Source organism: Chrysochloris asiatica, unplaced genomic scaffold, assembly GCF_000296735.1.
Source record: "Chrysochloris asiatica unplaced genomic scaffold, ChrAsi1.0 scaffold00103, whole genome shotgun sequence".
In the NCBI taxonomy this organism is placed as follows: Eukaryota; Metazoa; Chordata; class Mammalia; order Afrosoricida; family Chrysochloridae; genus Chrysochloris; species Chrysochloris asiatica.
In genome coordinates, this window is record NW_006408621.1 from 8,373,177 (window position 1) to 8,401,088 (window position 27,912).

Genomic DNA, 27,912 nt, shown 5'->3' on the forward strand with positions numbered 1-27,912 from the left:
TTTAGGTAGCCAACCCACACATTATTAAACTAAGCTCTCCCTTGAAACCTTCTAAGCCAGTCACTTCATGCCTTTATCATCCCCTCATTTTAGGTAGCCAACCCACACATTATTAAACTAAGCTCCCCCTTGAAACCTTCTAAGCCTGTCACTTCGTGCCTTTATCATCCCCTCGTTTTAGGTAGCCAATGTCTAAGTTGCCTGTCCCTATCTACCCTGTGTACAGAGGGGATAGCATTGATACTTGATGTGGACTCTTCACTCTCTGTCAGTATTTAGAGTTACCACCTCCATGAGTATAGGTCAAGTTACATCAAATTGTAGCAATTTACCCTTGTTTCCATTACCCAAAAAATATTTTTTTTAGATCTTCCTCTAATCGAGTTCTGATTATCAAGCCATTGAAGCTAGATCAAATGGATACTATCTGCAAGTTTGAGTGTTCTTGTGCATCTCCCCATCATCATATCAGCTTGATGCTTCACTCTCAGCTCTAGCCCTCTGTGGCTATGTCCTTATCCATGGGCTCAGGTGTCCCCAGGTCTCACCACACTTTGGACCAACTAGCCCTTCTTGTCTCTCTCATCTCCAGATCAGTGGAAGTCAATGGACCATGGTTGAACTCAGCCCATTTCTTCATTGCCGCCTGTCCCCCTTTTCCACTCACCAATAGATCGATGTGGTCTCCAGCAAGCTTACGTGCCTGCTCATGTGTTCCCTTTGAGTTTCAGTCTTAGAGGGCTTCCCAGCAAACAGCTTGCTTATTCTTGTAGTAGCTGGTCGTACTGACATTTTTGTTTTGGGTTTTTCCTGCTGATCTTTCTTTGAAGATGTATCTTGTGTCGCTCTAGCTGTTCCAGGCTGGTCTCCTTGTCCTTTCTAGTGTAAATGTTCCACCTCCGAAGGGTCTGGATGGGACTGAGGATTCCACCTAAGGTCCTATACTCTGCAAAGGTTCCGCAGAGGCCTATTTCACTGGGCAATTTCTAGAACCCCTGTTAGGTATTCCACCCAGTTATAGGCTGAAGACGGGCTTACAAGTTTTCCGTAATCATGTTTCCTGACATTCTTTTCTATCCCACTCAAGTGTCTATTTTACAGTAGTAGGCAAGGGAAACCAATATTCATAAGACAGTCAAGCATCATCTTAGTATTATTTCCCCTCTTCAAACTATGCCTCTATCCCTGTATCAGAGCCCTGTTGTTCCAAGGTTGAGCATGCATCACTGTTTACCTGTGTACCACTTATCCCATGCAAACCTGTCTCATTGTTCCTCTATCTACCTTGTTCTTCCACCTCCTCCTGCTTCTTTTATTGTCCTCCCCAACACCCGAACTATAAGGTGTCTCTGCCCTTACCCTGTGATCTACTCTCACCTCCCTCCACCTCTCCCTAAACCCTCCACCCCAACCCCACTGTTGTGGTTACCTTATATTCCATTAACTTTTTCCTCCATTTGATACAGTCTATTTCATCGTGTAACCTACCTAACCTTCTCACCACCTGGATCTCTATTACTCTGTGTTTACCTTCTTTCATATTGTAATTGTTTTTATCATAGACTGACCTCCCAGACCCTCTGAATTTGTTCTTATAGTTTTATTCTGTTCTTGACTCTTCCATTTGTTGATTGAGTTCCGAGTGATGCTGCCATGTATATCAGTCTCCGGTTGCTGTCTGTTTTGTTGGTTCTCAGTCCAAAGAATTCCCTTTAAAGTGTCTTTAATTGCAGGATTGGCTTTGGCAAACTCCCTTAGCTTCTGTTTATCCTTGAATGTTTTGATTACACCGTCGTATTTGATTTACAGTTTTGCTGGGTAAAGGATTCTTGGTTGGCAGATTTTTTCTTTCAGGGTTTTATTTATATATGTCTCCCCATTGCCTTCTTGCCTGCATGGTTTCTGTTGAGAGATCCGAGCTTAATCTGATTTGCTTGCCTTTGTATGTTACACTTCTCTTTTCCCTAGCTGCTTTCAGGATTCTGTCTTTATCTTTGATTTTGGAGAGCTTGATTAGTATACGTCTTGGTGATTTTCTTTTAGGATCTATCCTTCCTGGGCTTCATTGAGCTTCTTGAATGCGTATCTTTTCGCTTTTCAGGATATTCGGGAAATTTTCTTCCAGGAGCTCTTCAACTATCTCCTCTATGGACTTGTGTGATTCTTCCTGTTCCAGAATGCTGATGATAATTCTTAAGTTACTCCTCTTCATGTTGTCAAACATGAATCTTAGACCTTCTTCAGATATTTTTTTTATCCTTTTTCTGCTTGTTCTTCTGTCATAGTAGTATTGAGAGATTTATCTTGTAGCTCACTAGTTCTGGCTAACATCTCTTCAGTTCTGTTCCTTTGCCCTTTCAGTGTATTATCTATTTCTGATATTTGATTATTTATCATTTGGACGTCTTTCTGTAGGTTTTGAATTGTTTCAAATGCTGTATCTTATTTGATTGTTCCTGTAGTGCATTCTTGACTTCCTTATTTTTCTCAACTCCATTGTAAAGTGTTTTGATACATTTCATAATCATTTTTCTGAATTCCTTCACAGGCATTTTGAAAGCCTGCCCTCCTTCCAGTATAGAGAGTAGCTCTAATTTCAGCTCATTTGCCTCAGTCACTATCTTGTTTCTAGATGCCCGCTGATATGGTCATCTGTTACTGTTTTTTGGGCATATTCAGGAGGTGTCTGTGGCCTTAATACTTAAGATGTGTGTGTGTGTTGGTATTTTTTTATGCTTTCTAATTGCTTCCAGGTAGATGTGATCAGGAAATGGGCTTCTCTTTTCACTCTTCTTCCTGAGAAATTTCAAGATGCCACTGTTGGTCATTATGATGTAACTCAGGATTTAATTTTCGGCTTGATTCCTTTTAGTCTATTTGTCATGCTCCACTATCCCTCTTCAGGTCCTTTTCCTAGTAATAAACAACAGTTCATGGCCGTTTTGTGCTGCTGTTTGGTTTTAAGTGGAAACTGTCCCTTTAAATTTTAAGGAGATCAGTGTGCATGAATAGTAGAACCCTTCAGGGGTGGGGATGGGGTGTCCACTCACTCAGGCACCCCCTCTAGTCACCCGAATAGAGGTGCGCAGACCAATGAAAAGATATAAAAAAAGGAATCTCTGCACCTTTATCTCCGTGGTCTCTCAGGCATCCGTGACTGCTCTCATCTTCCCCTGTTTGGTCTCATCCAAGATGGCAGCTCTGGAAGCATCTGTGTGCCTTGGATTAGGAAGCAATGGATTTCTTGCTTCTGCTACGAATTCCATGGTCTGTAAGTCTTCCAACTTTCTAAATATTCTGCTATATGTGGTTCAGAGTTCTGGGACCATCCCCTGACACTGCTTGGTCTTGTATTCTGTGTGGTTGCTGACAGGGCTCCTCACTGCACTTCCACCTGATCTGCCATCTTGTTTGTTCTCCCATCTAAATATGTTTTGTTTGGAATAAATCCATGTATGTATGAACTGAGACCCTAATAGAAAGCCAGTCCAGTAAGAAAATGAACAAAGAAAGAGATTTTCAGAAGAAACAACATTTGTAAACTTGTGGTGGTGGTTGTTACGTGCCTTCGAGTCGACACCAACTCATAGCAACCCTATGCACAGCAGAATGAAACAGTGCCCGATCCTGGGCCAACCTCACAATTGTTGCCACGCTTAAGCCCATTGATGCTACCACTTTGCCAGTTCATCTCTAAAGGGGGGGTCTTCCTCTTTTTACCTGACCCTCCGCATGATATCCATCTCCAGCGACTGGTCCCTCCTGACAATATGTCCAAAGTGTGAGAGACGAAGTTTGGCCATCCTGGCCTCCAAGGAGCACTCTGGCTGCACTTCTTCCAACACACCTGTTGATTCTTTTGGCAGCCAATGGCACTTTCAATATTCTCCTCCAACACCATAACTCAAAAGCATTAATTCTTCTACGGTCTTCCTTATTCACTGTTCAGCTTTCACATGCATATGAGGTTATTGAAAATGACATGGCTTGGGTCAGGTGCACCTTAGTTCTCAAGCTGACATCTTTGCTCTTCAACACTTTAAAAAGGTCTTGTGCAGATTTGCCTAATGCATAAAAACCACAAGAGGATGCATTTCTATACTGAAGAGATTACGTAACAAAAATACCAAGATTTCATAGCAATTGTAGATTAAAATAATTTACTGATTCTGCTGGTGGGTGTCTTAACTTGGTAGAGCCACTTTGGGACACAGTTTGACAACATCTAAAAATTAAAGGTATGCATACTTTGAGACCTAATGATTCTGCTGCAAGATATAAAGTCTAAAACTTGAGATTTTTAAATGATTTTGATATTTGGTGTTTTGTGAAGTCAGATTAATGGTTTCAACCGGTGTTTTTCTTTTTCATGCAATAGAAATTGTAGTTTAGTGAAATTTATCATTTATATATGTGATAGTACAATCCTGCATATGTGTGTACATGTATTGGGCTACAATATAAAATGAATTTCCTACTGTGCACTGCAGTGAAAGTATGAAAACTACAGGGCCTGAGAAACTCTAGCTTATCTGCCCAAGCAAAAAGAATGTTTAGTCTTACAATAGCAAAATCTGGAACAATTCAAATTTTCATCATCAAGAGATAGCTTGTTTGTGTAGCATGTTCATATAATGAAATACTATTTGAAAGCATTAGAAAATGAATGGATGGGAACCATAGGCATAGCTCAGAAAAATCATGTTGCAGGACACAAGCATGATTTTCTATTAATAGAAAATTTGAATAAAAAATTTTTAAATTATATATACATACTTATGATAAGGAGTCCTGGTGTGGCGCTGTGAATTAATGCGCCAGACTGCAAAGCCGTTTGAACTGCAAGGTCGGTGGTTCAAGCTCACCAGCCGCTCCTCGGAAACCCTATACAGGGTCACTATGGGTTGGAATCGACTCAATGGCACTTAACAACAACAACGACAACTTATATTAAGTATTGAAACTGGATGGTGGCTACCACTAGGGAAAGGGACACATAGCTTCTGTTGTAGTTCTAGTGCTTCAGGCTAGTGGATGGTTCCGAACACTTGTGGATGATAGCCAGGTCTGGCTGAGGCTGGCTTGTGAGCCTTCAGTTTTGTTTGGTGGTATGTGATAGAAAGACTGTGGGACAGTCACAGGAAACCTCCCAGACCACCCACCAGAAGCAGGCCCCTGAGCTGAAATACAACAGTGCCTGAGGCTTAAAGATTCGTCTCTCTTTAGAGAGCCCATTTGTACAGTTTTAATCAAAGATAAGATGTATTTTCTGAACCTATCCTTGGATTTTATTTGCCTGACTGGATCAAAATTTTATTTCTAAAATCAAATTCAAGAGAGATGCATTTAAAAACGAAATATACAGTCATGCTAGTGAATCGCAATGTCAACAGTTCAAAACTACCAGCTGCTCCATGGGAGAAAGATGAGGCTTTCTGTTCCTGTGAAGATTTTACACCCTCAGAAACCCTGTACAGGGTTGCTGTGGGTCGGAACCGACTCGACGGTACTTAACAACAACAATCTAAAATAAGAGGTAAAAGTTAAACTCTTGAACTATAAGTATGTAAAGCCATGGGTGTGGACAGGGTGTGAAAGTTGCATGTTTGCTGGTGAGATTAAGGTGCTGTGAAACCACTGGCTGCCCTCTCAGCCGGAGTATTTTCAGACACTGCCAAAGAATTAGCCGACTAGAGCTTCCCCAGAGGGCCTAGAGGCAGACTGCCAAATCATGCCATGGAGCAGCTGGTTCCAACAGCCACCCTTTCACTTTGTGACTGAGTGCCTAGCAACTGTATCACCCGGGCTCCCGATTATAGTGTGTAATGTGTCCTATGTAGTCCTGGTATGGCGCTGGCTGCAGGGTAATGCACTGGATTGCAAGGTCCATTTGAATTGCAAGGTATGAGTTGGAACCAACTTGATGGCACTTAACAACGATATATACTTTATAGTATATAATATATATAATACCAGAGTAAGGTGCCCTGGTGGCACTGTAGGTTAAGCACTGGACTACAACAGCAAGGTTGGCAGTTCAAACCCACCAGCCACACCATGGCAAAAACATGAGACTTTGTTCTCTTAAAGATTTACAAACTCAGAAACCTTATACTCGTCAGTTGGGCTTAACTCAATGGCTGTGGAACAGTATCAGACCTAAGTAGACTAGGAGAAAGGCCTGGTGAAAAGCAACACATGAAGCCTATGGATTACAGGGGTCCATTACAGCTGGCCATGGAGCGGTGCAGAACCAGGCAGCGTTTTGTTCTAATGTGCATGGGGTTTTTTTTCATGAATCTGGACATCTTGAGGACAGCTTTGTGTCATTAACTTCGGAGTTTAAGTAATCTACCTGTGACTAAAATATAGACTACATCAGTAATGTTCTTTGCCACCATTTTATGAGTACATATTATAAAGAATACATGTGACCTTAACTATTTGTCTTATAATGCCTAGGGAATACATGCCAACTTTGGAGGAATTTTTTGAAGAAGCCATTGAACAAGCAGACCCTGAAAACATGGTTGAAAATGAATATAAGTAAGTAATGCTTCTCATGAGTCAAAATATTTTTCAGTATTTTTTCTCAGGAATTACATGTATATATATAGAAAGCTTAATGGAGACAAAATAATGCTTTTTCTTGTAGTAATGTACAAAGTTCTCATTATGTATACTGATTTCTTGGACACTGCCCATCAACTTACAAACATGACCAACACGCTGATAAAAAACAAGTAAACGGACCACCTCACTCCAGCTCTTTTCTTGCGCTTCTTCAAAGTAGTGTCTACCAACTTTTTATAATTGTTGCGTTTTCCTCACTTTTCTCTCAGCCCAGTCCAGTTGGACTGTCTTCCTCATTGTTGTCGCTAAGTGCTGGCAAGTTATTTTGACCTATAGGGACTGTATGTAGGGCTTCCAAGTTGCGGCTGATGAGTTTGAACCGCCAGCCTTGTAGTTAGCAGTCCAGTGCTTATTCAACAGTGCCACACCAGGTGTCTGTTTTTGGCATTACTCAACTGGAATAGCTTTTATCAAGGTTGCTGAAACTTTTTTCTTTTTTTTTTTTTTTTTGCACTCTCAGCTTTTGTTGTTAAGTGCCTTCAAGTCAGTTTGACTCATAGCAACCCTATATAGGGTGTCCCAAGAGTGGCTGGTGAATCTGAACCACTGACCTTGTGGTTCGAACTCACATTTTGGTCCAGTGTATTATCCGACAGCACCACACGAGGAATCAACAGTATTTGCCAACTGATCACTCCCTCCCTCCTTGAATAGTTTTCTTCAGTTAACACCCATGAAACAGCATTCTCCTATTGTCCACTCCATCTCAAGTCACCATTGCTCCTCATTCTTTGCTTATTTTGTAGCTTACGTTGTCTCTGTTCTTTAGTTAGTCTATTACCCTGTGACTACTGTCCTGTCTAACTAGTCTAACTGTGGTCAGCTCACAAGTCAGATCCTATAATTCTGCTTAAACTTCCAGTGACTGCGTATGATAATTAGGATGAAATCTATCTGGTCCATGCCTACCACTCCAAAGATGACTCAGTGCCTGTTCCCTACTAACCCTGCTGGCAAGTCTTCTGTTGAGCTCCACCTCAGGGCCTTTGCACCTGCTGTTCCCTTCCCTGATCTGCCCGTGGCTCCCTCTCACGTCAGCTCTTTGTGTTGGTACTACCGTTTTATTCATAGTACTCTTCACAGCTGCAGTTGATAATGTCTGTGTTCTTCAGTAATGCTGCTTGCCAGCGTGCAGCCACTTAACTATAGTGTCAGGTACTCTGTAAGCACCTACCTTTTACCAGTGAAGTAAAAACTCTTCTCCATTTTTACAGTTAAGACTAAGGCACAGAGAATGTGCTGAAGATTTCACGGCTAATAAATGGTAAAGTCAGGAACATTAGTGAGCTCCCAGAGGCCCTGCAGTTCAGAACTTCCCAAGGGCTAAGGATGCTCATAAACTCCTTAGACCACAACTCCTGATGTACTAATGTAGTCAATTTGATCACTCTTATGTAAGACTGGGTGGACTGCTGATAATGGTAGCTCAAATTTGAATGGTATGGATGTGTAAATAATGTATTTTATATGTAAGATTGGATGGAAAAATTTGAAAATGCTTAGAAAATTTAAAGTATTTAAACAGGTATGTGAGAGAAGACTATGTAGGCAAAGCTTTATAGCTTGACATTAGTTAAGTTCATTACTGTCTTTGGGAAGTGGGAAACGGATGTCATTTGTGCTTTGAATTCTTCTACTGTATGTTTTAAATTAAAGCAGAATTTTTAGAATTTGTTTCTCACTGGGTACCACCTGTTACTGCTGTACATCAGGAGGGACAGTCCAGGGATGCTGGTCTTTACTTCACTGCTCAGTGTTGGCTTGTGGAGATTTCCTTTCTAGGGTTTGACCATTTGTTATTTAGAGGTTGCCATTAAGTGAAAGTTCAGGTATTACACAAATAGAAAACCAAGTATTGGATAAACTAGGATTATCAAAACTCAATATTGAGTCCGTAAAATACTCTGGAACCTGAGTCTGCAGGTGACATTGCCAGTATGGTTGTCAACTCACTGAACACGAACCTGTTGTGCTTTTTCCCCATTAACAGATGGATGGTTCCTGCTCTGTACATACAGTGTCCACCTAGAACTGGTCACACACTAACCTTTAAAGTTTAAGCAAAACGTATGTGAAATTTGTAGGTGAATTTGCTACACATGAACCTACCTGCTAGTTTCTATTTATGGATTCATTTGGTTTTATGAATGGGCTATTTACAGAGGAATTCAGAATAGGATCAAAATGAAAAGGATGGTACTCTGAGCTACTTAGTTAAGTGGAGGATTGCATTAACTAGAAGTTAATGTTTGTTGCAGGGCTGTGAACAACTCAAATTATGGTTGGAGAGCCCTGAGGCTCTTAGCGAGGAGAAGCCCTCATTTCTTCCAGCCGACCAACCAGCAATTTAAAAGTTTGCCAGAGTATCTTGAAAACATGGTAATAAAGCTAGCCAAGGAATTACCAGTAAGTACTAGATAACAATTTTTCACATCCTTTTGTTGCGATCGTCTTGAAAATTGTTGTAATTTGAGCAAAAGCCTGATTATAGAGTTCAGAATAAAGATCCACATGAAGGAAAAAATGTGTTTGAGTATACATTTGCAAGAAGTATTTAAAGTAACTTTAATTTTACAAATTAGAGTATGGAATTTTACCATAGTATCTTGAAATAAGCTGTTTATTGTCTGCATGTAAACTCTGACATAAAATTTTTCAAGTTTTATATTGTCTTTTATGAAAGACGGGGAATTTGCTTTTTATTTACAATCTCATCTCTAAGATATGAGAAGTAATAACTATACTGTGGAGAACGCTTCCTCCCTCCCTGTTTTCTACACTAGGTGTGTACAAACTGTCTTCGTGTAATTCCCAGGTTGGAAGCAAGGGAAGTCTTTGCAGCCCTCAGCTCTTCCCCCAGGGTGCTCCTTCTCCAGTTGACCCCCACTCCCCTTGTGATCCTTATGTGACATTGATACTCTAACAGTACAGTTGTGAGTCCTAGAATCTAACTGCTGTAGACAAACAAAGTCCCACTTATCTTACTTCAGATTTGGCATTGTTACATTCTATTCATTTTTAGCCTCCTTCTGAAGAAATAAAGACAGGTGAGGATGAAGATGAGGAAGATAATGATGCTTTACTGAAGGAAAACGAAAGTAAGAATTGCATTTTCTTGACTATTTTACAAAATTGGAAGACTGGGATTTGTTGTAGAAGTACATTATTTAATTTGATCTAGTTCTCCATTTCTCTTATTTCTGACTTCTTTTTAGTATAGTACTAAAAACCCTGCTTGTGAGAGTAACTTGAGAAATAATACGTTTTATGCATTAAAATAAGAAAATGATGGTATTTGAAAAGAGAAGGTTGCATTTGAGTGGGGTGGGGGTTACAGGGCAGCAGCTGAAAAGAAAAGAAAAAGCCTTCCATACTAGCAGTAAGGAGCTCTGGTAGTGTAGTGGTTATGAATCAGGCTGCTAACCTCAGAGTCAGTAGTTTGAAACTACCAGCTGTTACGAGGGAGAAAGATGAGGCTTTTTGCTCCTATAAAGATTTACAGCCTCGGAAACCCTGTACAGGGTTGCTGAGTGAGGACCCACTCCATGGCATGCAACCATCACTACCACCACACTAGAGTTGGTAGCCCTGGTAGCACAGTGGGTTACAAGTTGGGCTGCTAACCACAGTTTCCACAGTTCAAATCTATCAGCTGCTCCACTGGCAGAAAGATGAGGCTTTTTGTCCCCGTAAAGGTTTACAGCCTCAAACGCTATGCAGGGTCCTTATGAGTGAGAAGTGACTCAAAGGCATATGGGCTGTTGTGCTGCTATAGGATAAGCGAGTTGCTCCTCAGAAACTTAAAGAGGTGCGCTATGAATAGGATCCAACTCAATGGCATAATAGTCGTAATACAGGTACCAGCCTTAGGGTTATTTATTGAACTTCTTATGGTCATGGCCTCCTGGTGTGGCTTTACAGGATAAACACTGGAGGTGTGAACCACAGTTCAAACCTACCAGCAAACCCTGTAAAGCAGGGAACCTTTTCTCTGCCAAGAGTTATTTCGATATTTATAACATTATTCGCTGGCCATACAAAATTGTCAACTTAAAAATTAGCCTGCTGCTATATTTGGTCAAACAATTAACTCACCCCTTACGTGGAGTCCTGGAGTCCTGGTGTGGCGCTGTGGGTTTATGCGCTGGACTGCAAAGTCAGTTTGAACTGCAAGATGGGTGGTTCAAGCTCACCAGCTGCTCCTCAGAAACCCTATACAGGGTCGCTATGAGTCAGAAAAGATTCCACAGAACTTAACTTGAAGGCTAGAACTGTAGTTGCCTTGGCAGGGCCAGACCAAATGATTTTACTGGCTGGATGATACCCACCCCTGCTATATAGGGTCCCTGTTGAGTTGGAACCCACTTGACACTTACTACAATGGTCATGACTTGTAAGTAGGGTTCCCCAATCTATGGAGAATACAAAAAAATTTAAAGGTTACTGAAAGTGATTAGGAAGGAGCCCTGTTGGCACAGTGGTTAAATGCTGAGTTGCCGATAGGTCCATGGTTCAAACCCACCAGCTACTGCATAGGAGAAAGATGTAGCAGTGTGCTTTTTTGAAACCCCATGGGGAAAGGTGATTCATCTCAGTGGCCTCCATATCATTTTATCTTTTCAATTCAGTTGAAATTATGAGTCGCACAGGTCATTGTACTTTGCATATAATTTACACATTCCTATGTTTTACAGGTCCTGATGTTCGGCGAGATAAACCTGTAACAGGGGAACAAATAGAGATATTTGCCAACAAGCTGGGTGAACAATGGAAGGTTCTGGCTCCCTTCCTGGAAATGAAAGACTCTGAAATAAGGCAGATTGAAGGCGACAGTGAAGACATGAAGATGAGAGCGAAGCAGCTCCTAGTTGCCTGGCAAGATCAAGAGGGGTTACATGCAACGCCTGAGAATCTGATTAATGCATTGAATAAGGCTGGATTAAGTGACCTTGCAGAAAGTCTAACTAATGACAATGAGACAAATAGTTAGCTTTTTTCTTTTTCTTTCTTTTTTTTTTTTTTTTTTATTAAAACTGTGATAAGATTTTGTTACCAAGCAGCATTTGATAAGAGGTCCACTGGTTTTGGTAAACAATAAACATTTTTATAACAGTTCTTGTACAGTTGGCTGGTGCTCCAGGAACAATAGAACACACACTGGCTCTCAATAAATGACCCGGGGGCTTGGGAGAGGGGGTGGGGCCCGCGGGGCATGGCCAATCTTAAGTGACCTCAAGGTCACAGAGTATATTTTTGTTCAATAAATTAAGTCTCAAGCAATATTTAAGAAAATGTTTCCTAAAATACACTGTGCCAGATTTGTTTGCTCTATGAAGTTACAAAATTTAATCCCCTATTCTGAAATCCTGACTGCTCTTCTGTCATTTACGCTTTAAAGCAGAGGATCACCAAGCAGCAGTCCTTCACCACCTGTTCTCAGACGACTTTACTGGCTTGCAGTCATTCTCAATCATTAGAAAGATGAATGGCAAGAGACCACATGATTCTCTGCAAAACCTAAAATATTTACCATGCGACCCTTTACAAAAAACGTTTGCCAAGCCCTAATTTTAAAAGAACTTGTGTGAAGTAAAAAACCTGGAGTTGTTTTTTTAGCCTTACAAAAAATATTTCAAGTTCTCAAGCCTTTGAAATAGGGATGCTTTACCTCAGAGATTGCTTTTAAGTTCAAATGAGACATGGGAAAGCACCCTATAAAAAGCAAAGCACTATGTAGTAGGCTAAAAAACTACCCTCTGAGTTCCCATTCCCACATAAACCTTACCCTGTAGGATTTTAGGTAAGGTCCTTTGTTGAGTACCCTAAAGACTCTGTGCTCCTGCTTGGGATTTAACTCCACTAACTGGTTACGCAGTGACAGCACGGCTCCAGTAAAGAAATGGCCTCAGTGTTAGTGGTGCAGCATATAAGGCACATTCAGCTATCAAGACCCTTTCTCATCTGCTCTCTCGTCTTAAAGATCTTACATGCAGCAAGGCCAAATTCTAAACTAGCTTTACTAAATGAAAACAACACTGATTTTGTCTTAATTTCTACTTTTAAAATATCTTTGGAACAATGTTTTTTGGACCAATAACGTGAAATTTAACTTCTTATGATAGACATTGAGGAATGACAATTTAAAAATCTTAACTCCACTCAAGACTTACATACTTTGTTTAAAACGTACTTCACGTGGTCTAACAGCTACAGCATCCAACAAATCAGAAAACGTGGATTCTAACTGCTTGCTACATTTATGACCTCAAAATTATTTGAACCAAATGAGATAATTAATTTAAAAATTTCCAGAGATAAAGGCATCATACAAATACAAAAACTCTTAATTTTTATGGTCTCATCTTCCCCATTCTATTGTCTCCCTCCCAAAGTATTAATTACCAACAGTAAAAGTTTAGGTAAAGAAGCTATTCACAAATAACCTCCCTGAAGTACTTACTCCTAGGGTTCTCATTGTTCAAATTAAAGATATGAAATGGCCATTACGCTTTAGAAATCATAGAGTTATTGACATAATGCTCTACAGAACCTTAAAGAGATAGGAGATTTCATGATAACTCTCAAAATTTTACTATCACGCTAAGAATAGAGCAGACAATATTGTTGCTCCTGACCTGAAATATGAGCAGTTGACTAATTAGAATGTATTTAAATGTAAGAAACCACATTAAAATTACCTGGTACTCCTACTACCACTTCAGAATCATTTATCTGAGATTAAAATGTGAGTTTAGGGATAACAGTAAAACAAAATGAGCCAAGAAACAATTGTGACTGATAACACTCCATTCAGCATCCAAAGAACTCCATTACTTTTACAGCCTGGTATTTCTTTTTAAACGGAATATATCACAAGCAAGCAAAGATGATGACAAACAGCAGAGTAAAATAACATCTGCAAGAATTGGACAGAATTTAAACATCTGAAACTTCAGTCAAGCTCTAACACTCAACAGACTTGAGGTCAAAACCTGTTGCTCCCAGCCCCACCCCCCTTTTTTTTTAATTAAAGATCCTTTCTAAAAATAAGCAACCAGAGCTTGTCAACATTTTTTCCAACGTTGATTACTACAAAATCATTGCAAAGTTAAATGTACAAACCATAGTACATCAGAGAGACACAACAATAAATGTATAATCAGATGTACTATTACTGATCACAATTTATTTAAAAGTCATGAAAAGCCAGCAACAGAACACACTGAGGGCTGGACAAATACTTGATTGTACCCATGTTTCCGTGGGATACGGACAGCAGCACTGAGTTACACAATGAGAGCAACACTTTTCCTTTCCACCTTCCTGGCAAAATTTTTGTTACATAAGGCAAAGGATGGGCAGCTACCAAATGGCAATCTGAACCATGCAAAGACAACAATATGATAAGAGTTAAAGGTGTGCAATAAACATCTGATAGCTGAAATCTTGGGCTGCAAAAGGCAGGGAGAAAAATTAGCACAAATGGTAATGGCATTTCACCTCAGAATTTTTTTTAAGTGTGTAAGAAATATGCCTTTTTAAAATGTCTTCCTGCCACCTTACACAAGGCAGCACAATCCAAAGATAATTTCTCTTTTCTGTAATTTTTTACAATAATACACAGAGTGGTTTTTAAGACTTCTTTCACTCTCTTTTGTTCCACATGAGGGAAAACACATAAAACCATCGAATTAGCATCGTCCAAAGCTCTGGATTATAGAAATGATCGATGAACATTTATTTCACACCTAAGCATAAATAGCTAAAATGAAGATTACTGATCACTTTCCTCTTCCATTATTTCAACTCTGCGAGGCCCATAAAGTAGAACATAAGCTATATGCCAGTCTCCACCACCAGAAAGTCGCAAGATATCTTCTGGTGTAACAATGCTGACTTTATCATCATCAAACTTAATCCATTCATCTAAACAGCAAGAGGGGGGAGAAAAAAAAACATTGTTCAGGCTTTGTTTGTAGGTCCACTGCAAAAAGTATCCAAGCAATTTTATGCACAGCAGTATTTTGTCTGTTACACCAAGAGCTCTCAAAACGTGATCTGGGGATCCCCAGGACCACTTTGGGTATTCCATGTAAAATATTTTCATAGTACTGAATGCATAATACTAAAGTATATTTAAATATTTTAAAGTATTTTTAACTTTCCAAATAATAGTTGGAAATAAGAATGCAATTTTTACCTTGTTTCCTTTTCACCCATGATACATAATGACCTGAAGAACTAGACCTTCCTTGATGAGTTAGCACTGCTTGTAAGTCATAGTATCCACAGTTATTCGAACCAATATCTAAAGAGATGTAAATTCATTAATAACTACAGATGTATGCAGACATGTGCTTTCTCAAGGTAGAACAACTCTGAAGTTCAAATAAGAGAAGTGTCACTCTATTAGAATTCGGTAGGAAACTACAGTACAACCACTATAAAGTTCTATAAGAAAAGTTTAAGATGAATGTGATCACTCATTGAACTGTATGCTTTTAATAAGGATGAATTTTCTATGTCATATTGACGTAAATTATACACACACAACAGGAATGTAGATGAGTCAACAGATAAGTGGCAAGATAATAATTTCACCATTAATGGAAAAAAAAAAGTAAAAATTTCACTTACCATCAGCAAAAGAAAAAGGTTCATACTTAATTTCTTTCTGGGGACTATGTTTTTGGTCACTCTGAGGAGAAAAAAAAAATCGCAAGATCAGGAAAGTGCTCAATATAAAAGATCAATATGTAAAATTAGTTATATATCTACATTAACAACAAACAACCTGAAAAGTAACTAGAAAATTTCCTGCTGACAAAAGCATCAAAAATATAATACTTATGAATAAACTTAAACAGTAGTAAACAAACTGCTCACTGAAGCTATTAAATACAGCTGGAAATATTAAAATATTAAAATATTGTTGTTAAGCACCATCGAACTGATTCCATTTATAGGGTTTCCAAGGAGCGGCTGATGGGTTTTGAACCACCAACCTTTTGACTAGCATTCGGGTGTTAATCCTACAGTTGCAAAACTCCTAATTGCTCTAAAGATCCAATACAATTCCCACAAATTCCAACTGCCTATTGTGCAGAATTGGACAAGGTGATGATAAGATTCACACAGAAATGCCAAGGTTCTAGAATAGTTCAAACAATTTGGAATATAAAAAAAATCAGAAGGCTCATTTTTTTTTATGATACAGTGCATAACTGCTTAGGTCATCAAAGCTATAAGTTTACAGGGAATGTCTCCAACCCTAAAGACAAAGTATGAATTTATAAAGACACTGATAATAATGAAAGGTAAAAACTTTTCAATGACATGAGCTATCCGGCTTCTGACAGAACCAACTTACAACAGTGTAGAGATGACAAACCCCAACATAATGACACCACCAAATGCTACAAGAATGCAATGGCAGGCCCCAGGATCCACCATGGAATGCCAGTGCCACTGCAGCAGCAAGGGCGGCTCAGGGAGAACTGGGGCTAAAGGCTGGAGCCTCCACTTAGCGGACCCAAGGGCACTGCAAACGCCGACTCTGTCTTCCCAACCCCTTCCTTGTGGCCAGCCCCCAGAAGCTTAGGGACTGCTACTCCTCCAAAAGATACATCCTCCTAAACACCGGGGAGGCTAAGCTGCAGTCCTGCACTCCGCCCTCAGGACGACTCCTCCATGGCCTTCCCATCCCAAGTGTTGGGGGCAGGGGTGGCCAACAGGTCCATCTTCATCATCCTTCTCCTGATGTGGCTCCTGCCAGGTGCTGGATGACTCTGGGCCACGCTCTATGACTAGAAGGTGCAGAGGACGAGCTGTGCCCATGGTCAGCCAGTGGAGGTGCTGTCCAAAGATGCCACTGTGAGGGCGACAAGAGCTGGTGGACTAGCCAGATGCAGGGGCGCACCTGCATCCTTCCAGCCAACTACGTGGCACCCTGCCACACATCCACTGCGAGTATGCTCAGCAGTCCACATCGAGTTCAAGCAGCTGAAGCGAGGGAGCTGATGGGCACCAGCAGCTTTGGGGAGGTGTTCTGAGTCACCTGCCTGGGCCAGGAGGTGACGGAGAAGGCAGAACATTGCAACCCAGAGCAGGACACAGCGGCCGCAGCTAAGAACAAGCAATACAAGGTGAAGCTCTTCTCCAAGCTACAGCACCCCAACACCATTCAACGGTAAGATGTCAGCCTGCGGCAGCCCACCCTCTACCTGATTCTCTAGTTCAGCTGCCGGGGAAAGCTCAACCACACCCTGGCAACAGCCAAGGACTCTCACGCCCTCAGTTCGAGCCACTAACATCACCCTCCCCCTATTCCCCTACCCCTGCACGTTCTGGTCAACTGGGTGGTGTGGTTAGCACGTGGTATGCTCTGTCTGCACCAGAAGGCCCTAGTGCCCATCCTGCATGGGGACCTCAAGTCCAGCAACATTTTGCTAGTTGAGAAGGTAAAACATGACGACGACATCTGCAGTAAAACATTGATGACAGATTTTGGGCTAGCAAGGGAGTGGCACTGGACATCCAAAATGAGTGCCACTGCCACATTTCCATGGATGGTACCGCAAATCATCAAGTCCTCCATGTTTTCTAAGGGAAGTGGTATCTGGAGTTATAGAGCGCTGCTGTGGGAACTGCTCATGGGAGACATTCTCTATGGTGGCATTAATGGTCTTACTGTGGCTCCTGGAGTAGCCATCAATAGGTTCACTCTGCCAATTCCATCTACCTGACCTGAGCCATTTACTAAGCTAATGAAAGAATGCTATGAACAAGACCCTCATATTCGCCCATCATTTGCCTTAATTCTTGAACAACTGATGCTACTGTAGACTGACATGCTCCAAGAATCTTTTCATTCCATGCAAGATGATTGGAAACTGGAAATTCAACAAATGTGTGAGGAGCTGAGAACAAAGAGGAAGACTTCTCCTGAAGGGCTGAAGTTTGAGAGTGAATGAGCTCCCCTTTATGATGGCAGTCTCCAGAAGAACTGCTAAAGCGGGCCCAACAGCAGCTTGCAGAGCCAGAGCTTTTAACATCATGCTATTCCAGTTAAATCAAGTGAAATCCAATGTGTAGAAGAGGAAGAGGAACTTGAAGAGAAGTCGTTTAAAACTCAAAGATGGACACTGAATCCATTACCTTCAGATTTTCAGCAGAAAATTACCATACAGGCTTCTCCCAACTTGGAAAAATGAAGTCTGCACAGTAACAACTCTAGTCCACCCAGCAAGAGCCCGACAATAACCCCCCCACATCTGACCCATACAGCTGACTTCACATGAAGTAATACAACTTGGGGACAGAAAACAGTCTGTCACCAAGAAGAATTTGAAGATGTGAAAACGAATTTCAATCTTGGTTTCCCTGGCATACCACTATAAAAAAGACACTTGAGGGGGGAGAGAAAGGAACAGCCAGAAATACCACTATAGAAAGCTTGTAAGTCCATCTTCTGCCTGTAACTTATTGGAATACCTAAAATGGGGCTACAACATGCCCGTTGAAGGAGGATTCCTGTGAAGCCTCTGCATTACATAAGACTATAGGTGGAATCCTGAACCACATCCAGAATCTTCTGAGGTGGGAAATTTCCACTTGAAATGACAAGCACACCAGCCTGGAACAGTTACAAGAACAGAATACACTTCTTGAAAGAAAGATCAACAGGAAAAATACAAAACAATATAGACTGATTATTACAAGAACAAGCAAGTTGCTCGCGCCCAGGAGACATCAAGGCAAATGGTCATGTCCCCTCAGAGCAAACCCCCTTCCAAGACTAAGACTAAGAATGGGAGTACACGTTCTAATTGGTGACCATGTTCGTCACCGATAAGGGGAAGTGACAGAAAAACAGCAATGAGCTAAGCCCTACAACATTCAATAGACTCCTGTGAACCTGGGTGGAGACCTGGTTGCCCAGCAGTGTGGCAAGACCTGGGGACTCTTGGGCCCAGAGTCAGTGACATAGCCACAGAGGACTAGAGTGGAGAGTGAAGCGTCCAGCTGATAAGAATAGAGGGCATATGCACAAGAACACCCACACTTGCAGATAATATCCACTTGACCTGGCTCCAATGACTGGATGATCAGAGCTCAACTAGAAAAAGAAAGAAAAGGAAAAAAAGAATAATCTGATACAATTTGATGAACTTGACCTATACCTGTGGATGCAATAGCTCAAAAGAGGGAACAATCTTTACAGCTAGGATCATTCCCACCCTTTCCATACACAGGGTAGACAGGGATGGACAACTTAGACATGTCTACACAAAATGGAGAGGCCTCAAAGGCAAGAAGTGACTGGCTTACAAGCTTTCAAGAGGGAATCTAGATCCAGAGGGCTTGGAGGAAGGTAGAATCTCTACTGAGTAGTATACAATCTGTCTAGGTGGGACTGATGAAAGGAATTACGGATAGGTCTCTTGTGATATAATAGTGAATAACTATTATCAGGACTGATTGTGAGAGTTGGAAATGTAAAGGTAGACATTTTGTATCAAGGAGGGGAGTAATTAACTTTGCAGTCTAAGAGCGGAGGTCCCTAGGACCATCAAGGGAGAAGAGCTAAGAGCGAGACCCTATCCAAGAGAAGCAGTGACACTAGAGATGGAGGCAGAGACGATGACGTGGAGAGATGGAGCAGCTGGGGACTTTGGACCAAGAGAGGGAGAGGGGCTCTGTGCTGATGGCTGGCGGTGGGGGAGGTAGGCAGGCTTGCAGGGTATACCCTGTGGTTGATGTTGCATGGAGGGGATTATAATCATGGCAATGAAACAATATATGATACGATTAATGTAAAACTAATGTTCTCCCATGTAAACTATCACATAATTCACAATAAAACATTTAAAAAAAAAAAAAAAAAGGGAATTTCAAGAAAAAATGTTGTGCCTTTTTGGGGACCAAATTCAATTCAAATTAAAGAAAGAGCTGACTACAAAGAAAGAGTTAGACCTCACTCAGATAGCAACAGTCCTTGGTCAACTATCTTAGTAATAAATCAGAAAACCATGCTCCCTTCGCTTCATTATTTGTAGACCAGCCAGATACTTGTGAAGAGCCAAAGCTGATGGGTTAGAAAACAGAAGACCAAAGCAAATAAAATCGCCTAATCAAGCCTATGTTGATCCATATCTTTACAAAGACAATCACGGAGAGAATCCCGAGGCACCTGAAAGCCTCAAGGGAAGAGGGCTCTGCAAGTTCTGCCTTAGACATTTCTCAGGTAGCTCCTGCAAATAGTCTGAATAGAGCACCCCAGAAAAAGAAAATGTAATCTGCTCTGTATGAGTACACCATCCTTCTGGCATCTGTGGCTTTGGGACTGGATATTTGAGAGATTGGTAAGGCACAGTCTCCTGAAGAACTGCTGTTCAAAGAAGAAAAGAAGAAAGGAGAGGGAACCTTCCAGCATTCCTCCAAGTCTTACAGAAGTGCCAGCCCTCAGGTGAGACTGCAATCTAAGAGGAAGTCAGCAGCCCTTCCTCACTCCCACTGTCAAGTGCTCTGACTCTTCTGTCGGAGCCTTCACTGCCCACAAAGTGCTTGTTGCAGACCGATAGTGAGGACGTGTCTGTGGGTAGCATACATGGCATCAGTTACCCGGAGATTCCTACTCTGCATCTTTGTTCTGCCACCCAAGGATGCCATCAGGAGCCAACCGCATTGTTGAGACTCAAGACTGAGCATAGTCTACTGAAAAAACGGTTTCCTTTCCCCATAAAACAGACACATGGAATTGTGTCTTATGTATCTTCAAAGTAAGAACATCACATCACAGAGACACCATGTCTGATGGAAATGCTTCTGAGACCCCAATGCCATCGAGTTGATTCCGACTTAGAGTGACTCTGTCTAGGGTTTCTGAGGAGCAGCTGGTGAGTTTTAACCCCCAACCTTGCAGTTAAAACCAACCTTGAGGTCTAGTGCATTATCCCACAGCCACACCAGGACTCGACCCAATTCATAAGCTGGTGCAACTCTGAGCTCAGCTGGTGGAACCTCTGAACTACCACTTAGGCAGGATTTAGGGCTGCCACATCCCTCTTCTGCTCCTCCCAATAATTTTCCAAGTGAGAGTTCACTTGCAATGTGAAGAGCTGCTAGTGTTGCACCTCAGCCCCATCCAGTTTCCCTGAGAAGCCAATTGGATCCACTGCAGCCTTCCTCATGGAGAACAGCATCTCTACCTGAAACAGACTCTCTAGTGGGTCACTCAGGACCAACCTTCTCACTGCTTTCCTGATGCCAAAGAGAGAACTGAATTGCACATGCCTTCCTTATTGGATGCAGATATGGAAGGTCAGCCCAAGGACTACATGAAGCCTTTGTTCACAGTGAAGAACAAAACCAGCCAGCCACCAATATATGAGCTAGAGAAAGAATTTCTGTTTGAAATTAAGTGCCTTTGTATTATTAAAGCAAATTCTTTTTTTCCCCCAAGGTGAGCACATAATAGCGTGTCAACCTTAAAAAAAAAAAGAATGCAAAGTACAATCAATCAGTACAAAAAAATACATCTAAAACTTTAAAGACCTGCATCAATATACGAGGGGGCTTAAAAAAATTCACGTACAAAGGAAATAAAAAGATAATAGATGGTGAGACCTGGGGACACCTGAGCCCATAGGACAAAGCCACAGTGGGCTAGAGCTGAGAGTGAAGCATCCAGCTGATATGAAGTAAGGGGAGACACACAAGAACACCCAAACTTGCAGAGAGTACCCATTTGACCTAGCCTCAATGACTTTATAATCAGAAATTGACTAAAGGAAAATTTAAAAAAAAATTTTTTTTTTTTTTTTTTTTATAAAAGAAAGAGGGTAAATTGCTACAATTTGGTGAACTTGACCTATACTCATGGAGGTAGTAGCTCAAAACACCAACAGAGAGAGGAGGAGCCTTCACATCAAGTATCAATGCTATCCCCTCTGTACACAGGGTAGATTGTTATTGTTGCTGTTAAGTACCGTGGCATCGGTTCTGACTCATAATGACCCTGCGCAGGGTTTCCAAGGCTATAAATCTTTATGGGAGCAGAATGCCTCTAGGGACGGGCAAATGAGATATTGGCTACCTAAAATGAGGGGGTGATAAAGGCACAAAGTAACTGTCTTACAAGTTTTCAAGGGGGAGTACAGTTTAAGAGTATGCAGGGGTACAATTTGATGAACTTGACCTACACCTATGGAAGCAGTAGCTCAAAAGAGGGAACAAGTCCTTACAGCAAGAATCATTCCCAGGCCCTCCACACACAGAGTAGATAGGGATGGGCAACTTGGACATTGGCTACCCAAAATGGGGGCTGGGGGACTACAAAGGCAAGAAGTGACTGGCTTACAAGCTTTCAAGAGGGAACCTAGATCCAGAGGGCCTGGAGGAAGGTAGAATCTTCAGTGAGTAGTATTCAATCTGACTAGGCGGAGCTGATGCAATGAAATGCAGACAGGTCTCTTGTGATACAATAGTGAATAATTGTTATCAGGACTGATGTAAAGGTAGACGTTTTATAGCAAGGAGGGGGAATGATTAACTTCTCAGTCTAGGAGTGGAGGTCCCTAGGACCATCAAGGGAGAAGAGCAGAGAGCGGGACCCTACCCAGAGAAGCAGTGATGCCTGAAATGGAGCCAGAGATGATGATGTGGAGTGATGGAGCAGCTGGAGACTTTAGATCCACAGAGGGACAGCAACTGTGTGCTGAAGACCTGGGGTGCACGGGGAAGGATTGCATGGAGGGGATTGTAACCATGGCAATGAGACGATATATGATAGAATGAATGTAAAACTAATGTTCTCCCATGTAAACTATCACATAATTCACAATAAAACATTTAAGAAAAAAAAAAAAAGGCTATCTACAGAGACTGCCAAATAAAAAGTATGCAAAGGAAGAAAAGTCCCCACTGAATAGTTTTCGTCTTGTCTAGATGGGTCTGGTTAAAACAGATGGTGATAAGATTCTTATGATTCAGTAGTAACTGTTATCATGACTAATTGTGATTGTCACAAGCGTAAAGGTAGAAGTTACGTAGCAAAAATGGGTGAGTAGTTAATCTTACAGTCCAGAAACAGAGGACCCCAGAATCACCAAGGGAGACGAGCACAATCGGAACGCGAACTTAATCCAGAGAAGCAGCGACACCGGAGATGGAGAGAGGGAGCAGCTGAGGACTCTAGATACGTGGAAAGAGAGGGACTGAGAGCTGGCGGCCAGGAGGCAGAGTTGCAGAATGGGCCCTTTGGTGGTTTAAATTATTATACATGCCTGAGTATTTAAAAAAATAGAAAAAATACTGTTAACTGATGGTACATGGAGGGGATTATAATCATTGTAATGAAACAAGGTATATGATTTGTTGAATGTAAAACTGATGATCTGCCTTGTAAACTTACACTCAACTCACAATAAAAACTTAAATTAAAAAAAAGATAATAGAGATTGGGAGCATACTCACAAATATATAAATGTTTGACAGAGGGTATTTGTACATGGGTTATTTAACTTTGCTGCAAATATAGTCAGGAATGCAGTAGAGTATGTTATTGTTGTTATGTGGTACCGTCTACTCAGTTCTAACTCATAATGACACTGCAGTGTTTTCAAAGCTGTAAATGTTACCAGGAACAAAAAGCCTCATTTTTCTCACACATAGCAGCTAGTGAGTTTGAACTATCAACAGTGCAGTTAGCAATCCTATAGAACCACAGTGCTCTATGTGTGGTGGAATATACAGGGGACAAAATTATAAAACCTTCTTAGACAGTATCAAGCACCCTGAGGAAATGAATTGCTGGAACTACCAGCTCAGGAACATATTTTCAGGAAAGCATGGTCATCTAGCATAAATTGTCTGCAAAGACAATGTTCTATATTGTATTTTGGTGGTTAGAGAATAAGATCAGAGCTCAATTTTGGAGTCCTGGGTCAAGCACTGGACTGCAAGGTTGGTTTGAATCACAAGGTCAGTGGTTCAAACCTGTCAGGCACTCTTCAGAAACCCTCTACATGGTCACTGTGAGTTGGAACCAACTCGACAGCACTGGTGTGGTGCTGTAGGATCAGCACTGAACTGCTATTCACAAAGTTGACAGTTCAAAGCCACCAGCAGCTCTTAAGAAACACTATACAGAGCCGCTGTGAGTTCGAACTGGCTCAACAGACTTAACAAGGTGTACCTATTGGCCTTCCCCTGTCCAGAGAAAAGAAGAGTGATGAAAACGGAAGACACATGGAAATAGTAAGTCCTATGACCAGAAGAACTAGATGGTTCCCAGCTACCAATTACCAACTACTCTCAAAATGATCATATTAGAAGGTCCTGACTAGAGTGGAAGAAAACTCAAAATCATAAAAAAGCCCACGCAGGGAATTCCAACGAGATGGTAGACAAGGCAGAGAGAGGCACTACACAGACCTTCCACAATAAAGATACAGAGACCAAATAAAAGACCTAGATAAATATCCTAGAACTCAGAACTTCTGAAGAAAAGTCAGAGAAGTGACTGACCTTTCAGAAGAAAGGTCAGAGAAGCAGCTGAGCAGGGACGGTGAGACAAGACACTGACTGATGAGCAGCCAGCCAGACCCAGAGTAACCATCTTAAACTTTTGTGAGCAACTTTAGCAACAGAAGGTAGCCTCGCAGAGCATATTCACAAGGACTACAGGAAAAGTATAGGACCAGGTGTGTCACTGTGGGCTAATGCGTCAGACTGCAAAGTCGTTTGAACTGCAATGTCAGCAGTTCAAGCTCACCAGCTGCTCCTTGGAAACCCTATACAGGGTCGCTATGGGTCGGGATTGACTCAACGGCACTTAACAACAACAACAAACAGGAAAGGTATTCATCCTTTTCCCTGAAGTCCCCTGGTGACCAGAGGTGTGGCTGGCGCCCACCCTCATTCACCCACAACACAGAACCTGCTCTCTGGGAGTTTGGAGCCCCATGGTTATCACGCGGGGGCAGATTGCACCACTTTGGTGCCTGAATTCAGCGGGCTTTGGCTACAAACTGAAAGAACCCACAGAGCTACCAGACCAGTATTAATCTAATGGAAATCCTCATAATCTGTCAAACAACCCCAGCTGCCCTGTGGTCCTAAGAGATTCTGTAACCAGCTCCATCAAGGGCCTTCACGATCTACGTCCAGACTGACTGCCCTAAACATAGATAAAATCTATACCTATAGGAACTTTATCGAGGGCCAGGAACTTTGCTGTCACATCACTCTTGTGCTCACCCTGTGAGCTACTTGGCTAGCCGGAGCCCCCAAAGTTTTCTCCTCACTGAGTCCAAGAGCTGTACTGGTTTTCTTGATTTTGTTTTTTTCATTTAATTTTAGGGCTGTTTTTATATGCTTATTCTTTCTTCTCCTTCTTTCTTTCCATTCCCTTAAATTTTATCCTTTAAAAGGCTCTGCTTTTATTTTTCCTTCTTTTCTTCTATTTCTCATTTCTCCTCTTGTTTTTTCTTCCTTTACCACTCTCTGGTGATGCAGTAGTTATGAGTCGGGGTGCTAATTTCATGGTTAGCAGTTCGAAACTACCAGCAACTGGGCTAGAGTCAATACCAGCTGCTCTCTGGCTGCTCTCCACCAGATGAATAACAACAACCTAAATACACAAACAGTAAACAGAGAACTGCACACAAAGTCATCTCTTGATCAGTGCTTGGTAAGTGCCTAAGAATACGCCAACATACATTCATCAACTTAATACAAATACACCACCACCAGATGCCATGAAAGCAACAAGAACCTCTGTTCATATAAAGAAACAAAGGACCAAGATGTTCAACAACTGACCAAGTAAGCAGAGCTAGAAAATGTTTTTGAGAGAAGAGAGGTATGAAACCTAAACCTGAAAAGAGTTTAGGAGAATGATTTTAGCTACCTGCAAACTATTGACAGAAATATCAAGGAACTGAAGACCAGGGGGCAGACTTGTGAGTGTACCATTTGGTTGTTTGATGATGTATGAATAGGATTATAACCATGGCAATGTAAGGATATACGACAGGATGAATGTAAAGCTAATGTTCTCCCCCATGTAAACTATCACATTATTCACACACACACAAAAAAAATTTTTTTAAAGAAAGAAATATCACGGAAGTATTCAGAAAAGCACTGCAAGAATAATCAAACAAAATAGATAAATTATTGGAGACAATACAAAACCTGCAAACAGAAATATACTAACGCATAGAAATGTACAATACACTGAAAGGACAAAGGAGTAGATCTGTGGCTTCAGTGGAAGCCAGAAAACAAAGAGCTTGAAGATAAACCTCTTAGTAGTAGGAAGCTACAAAAGCAATCAAAAAAAGAATGAAAAAATCCAAACAAAGTCTAAGACTGCAATAACCTATGAGCAGTGAGAATTCTACAACAGGAGGAGATGAAGAAAAGCACAGAAAAGATAGTCACACAGCTGTTGGAAAAAAATTTCCCAAACATAATGAATGATGAGAAGAGAAGGAGAACAAACCATGGGCAGGATAGACACCAGTAGAAAATCAACAAGACAAATCATAATCAAGCTCTCCAAAATCAAAGGAAAAAAATCTTGAAATTCACAGCTCAGGAAAAAGAAAACATTACCTACAAAGGAAAACCAGTAGTAAGATTAAGCTCTGATTTCCCAGCAGAAACCTGAAGGCAAAAAAGCAATAGGGATATATAATATAAAACACTGAAAGAAAAAAATCTTCCAAACAAGAATCATAGGCCCAGCAAAGCTGTCCCTCAAATACAACAGCAAAAGTAGAACATTTCAGGATAAACAGAAATTGAAAGGAATTTGAAAAAACCAAGCCAACGTTCGGCTCAGAATCTGGAGAAGTTAGCTCCTCTGAGCCAGCCAGCTTAATAAAATCTGAAACTGCTTCACCTCTCCGAGCAGCCTTGGTTTCTTCAACGATGGATCAACAGTTGCTGTGACACTCTCGAGCCCAGGGCTATGGTGGCACTCTCGACTCTAAAACTGCTGTAATATTTGGTTCCCTGACCTGGAAACCAACCACGCTGGCCCCTTGAGCCATCGTCTTGGAGTTGGGGAGTGGCTGATGGCGAGCTCGCCTCATTGGACAAGATGGCGTGCTACTACCACATTTGTTGGTCCCACTTTCTCTGAGTGGGGGCAGCCAGCAGTTGCACCAAGCTCTCCCAACCAGACTTGAAAGGAGAGGTTGAACCAGAGAAACCAGCCAGGACTTCTCAAACAGAAACTGAAAACAACCTGGAATTTCAAGAATAATATGTAATCTGACCCCTTCCAGCCTGGAGATCATATTCTGCTCAGAACATGGAGAGAGGGACCTGAAAAACAGTTTTAAAAAAAAAAAGTGAACTGGACCCTGAGAAGTCTTTCTAGCCACCCCACAGCTGTCAAGTTAGCTGGGCTCAAAACTTGGGCACAACAAGATGAAAACATTTGGGTCTATTTAGCTGAGTGTAATAAATGTATCTGATTTTTTTCCCTTTCAGGAGGGCATCCAAAATCTGCAAAGACTACTGAGGACTAGAACAAGAAATTATCTGAAGCCCAACAGCCAAGGTAAAAGGAGCCCCCACATGGATTCACCACAGTAGACTGAAAAAAGCCTTGTCTCTGTGGGAGGCTGAAACTGACCCTACCAACCTTTACAAGATAACACTGAGACGTAAAACCCGCCCTGCTTTAGCTGGCTGATCTACACACAGCCGAAGCATGACGATATCTGCCATGGGACTCATCTTAGTTAGACTTTGGGGTGTGGGAAAGGGAGAAATCTGTGTTATCTATACACCCACACCACCAAGGTGGGCCAAACAGTTACCACACTACTCCTTCTATGTTATTGTTGTTAAGTACCGTCAAGTTGGTTCCAACCCATAGCGACCCTGCACAGGCTTTCCGAGGCTGTAAATCTTCATGGTAGCAGAAAGCCTCATCTTTATCCCGCAGAGCAGCTGGTAGTTTTGAACTGATGACCTTGTGGTTTGCAGCCCGACTCATAACCACTATGCTACCAGAGCTCTTCTATTGTTGTTGTTGTTATGTGCCATCGAGTCGGTTCCGACCCATAGCGACCCTGTATAGGGTTTCCGAGGGTGTAAATCTTTACGGGAGTAGAAAGCCTCATCTTTCTCCCGCGGAGCACCTGGTAGTTTCGAACCGCTGACCTTAAGGTTCGCAGCCCAATTCGTAACCACTACGCTACCAGAGCTCTTCTATAGTTGCTATAAATATGAGGGCATCCACCTAGGTAACTGAAT

General features: G+C 41.5%; 2 protein-coding genes and 1 pseudogene across 4 annotated transcripts in view; 2 read left to right on the forward strand and 1 right to left on the reverse strand.

Moving 5' to 3' along the window:
• THOC1 (THO complex 1) overlaps positions 1-11,745 on the forward strand; it is a 77,998-nt gene extending 66,253 nt beyond the window's left edge. The window contains exons 18-21 of the mRNA XM_006867281.1: positions 6,463-6,546; positions 8,892-9,039; positions 9,656-9,731; positions 11,328-11,745. Of these exons, the coding sequence (XP_006867343.1) occupies positions 6,463-6,546; positions 8,892-9,039; positions 9,656-9,731; positions 11,328-11,623 (604 nt within the window). The 3' untranslated portion in view covers positions 11,624-11,745. The remainder of the gene's footprint in view (positions 1-6,462; positions 6,547-8,891; positions 9,040-9,655; positions 9,732-11,327) is intronic.
• Positions 11,746-13,528: 1,783 nt separating this feature from the next.
• The window catches only part of USP14 (ubiquitin specific peptidase 14 (tRNA-guanine transglycosylase)), a 99,927-nt gene continuing 85,543 nt past the window's right edge, over positions 13,529-27,912 (reverse strand). Inside the window, exons 14-16 of one of the 3 annotated variants that reach the window (XM_006867282.1) lie at positions 15,271-15,331; positions 14,834-14,941; positions 13,529-14,559 (exon numbers count right to left, since the gene is read on the reverse strand). In XM_006867282.1, the coding sequence (XP_006867344.1) occupies positions 14,408-14,559; positions 14,834-14,941; positions 15,271-15,331 (321 nt within the window). In that variant the 3' untranslated portion in view covers positions 13,529-14,407. The remainder of the gene's footprint in view (positions 14,560-14,833; positions 14,942-15,270; positions 15,332-27,912) is intronic. The other 2 variants (XM_006867283.1, XM_006867284.1) reach the window with 2 other exon arrangements.
• Positions 16,016-20,418, forward strand: LOC102820151 (annotated as a pseudogene).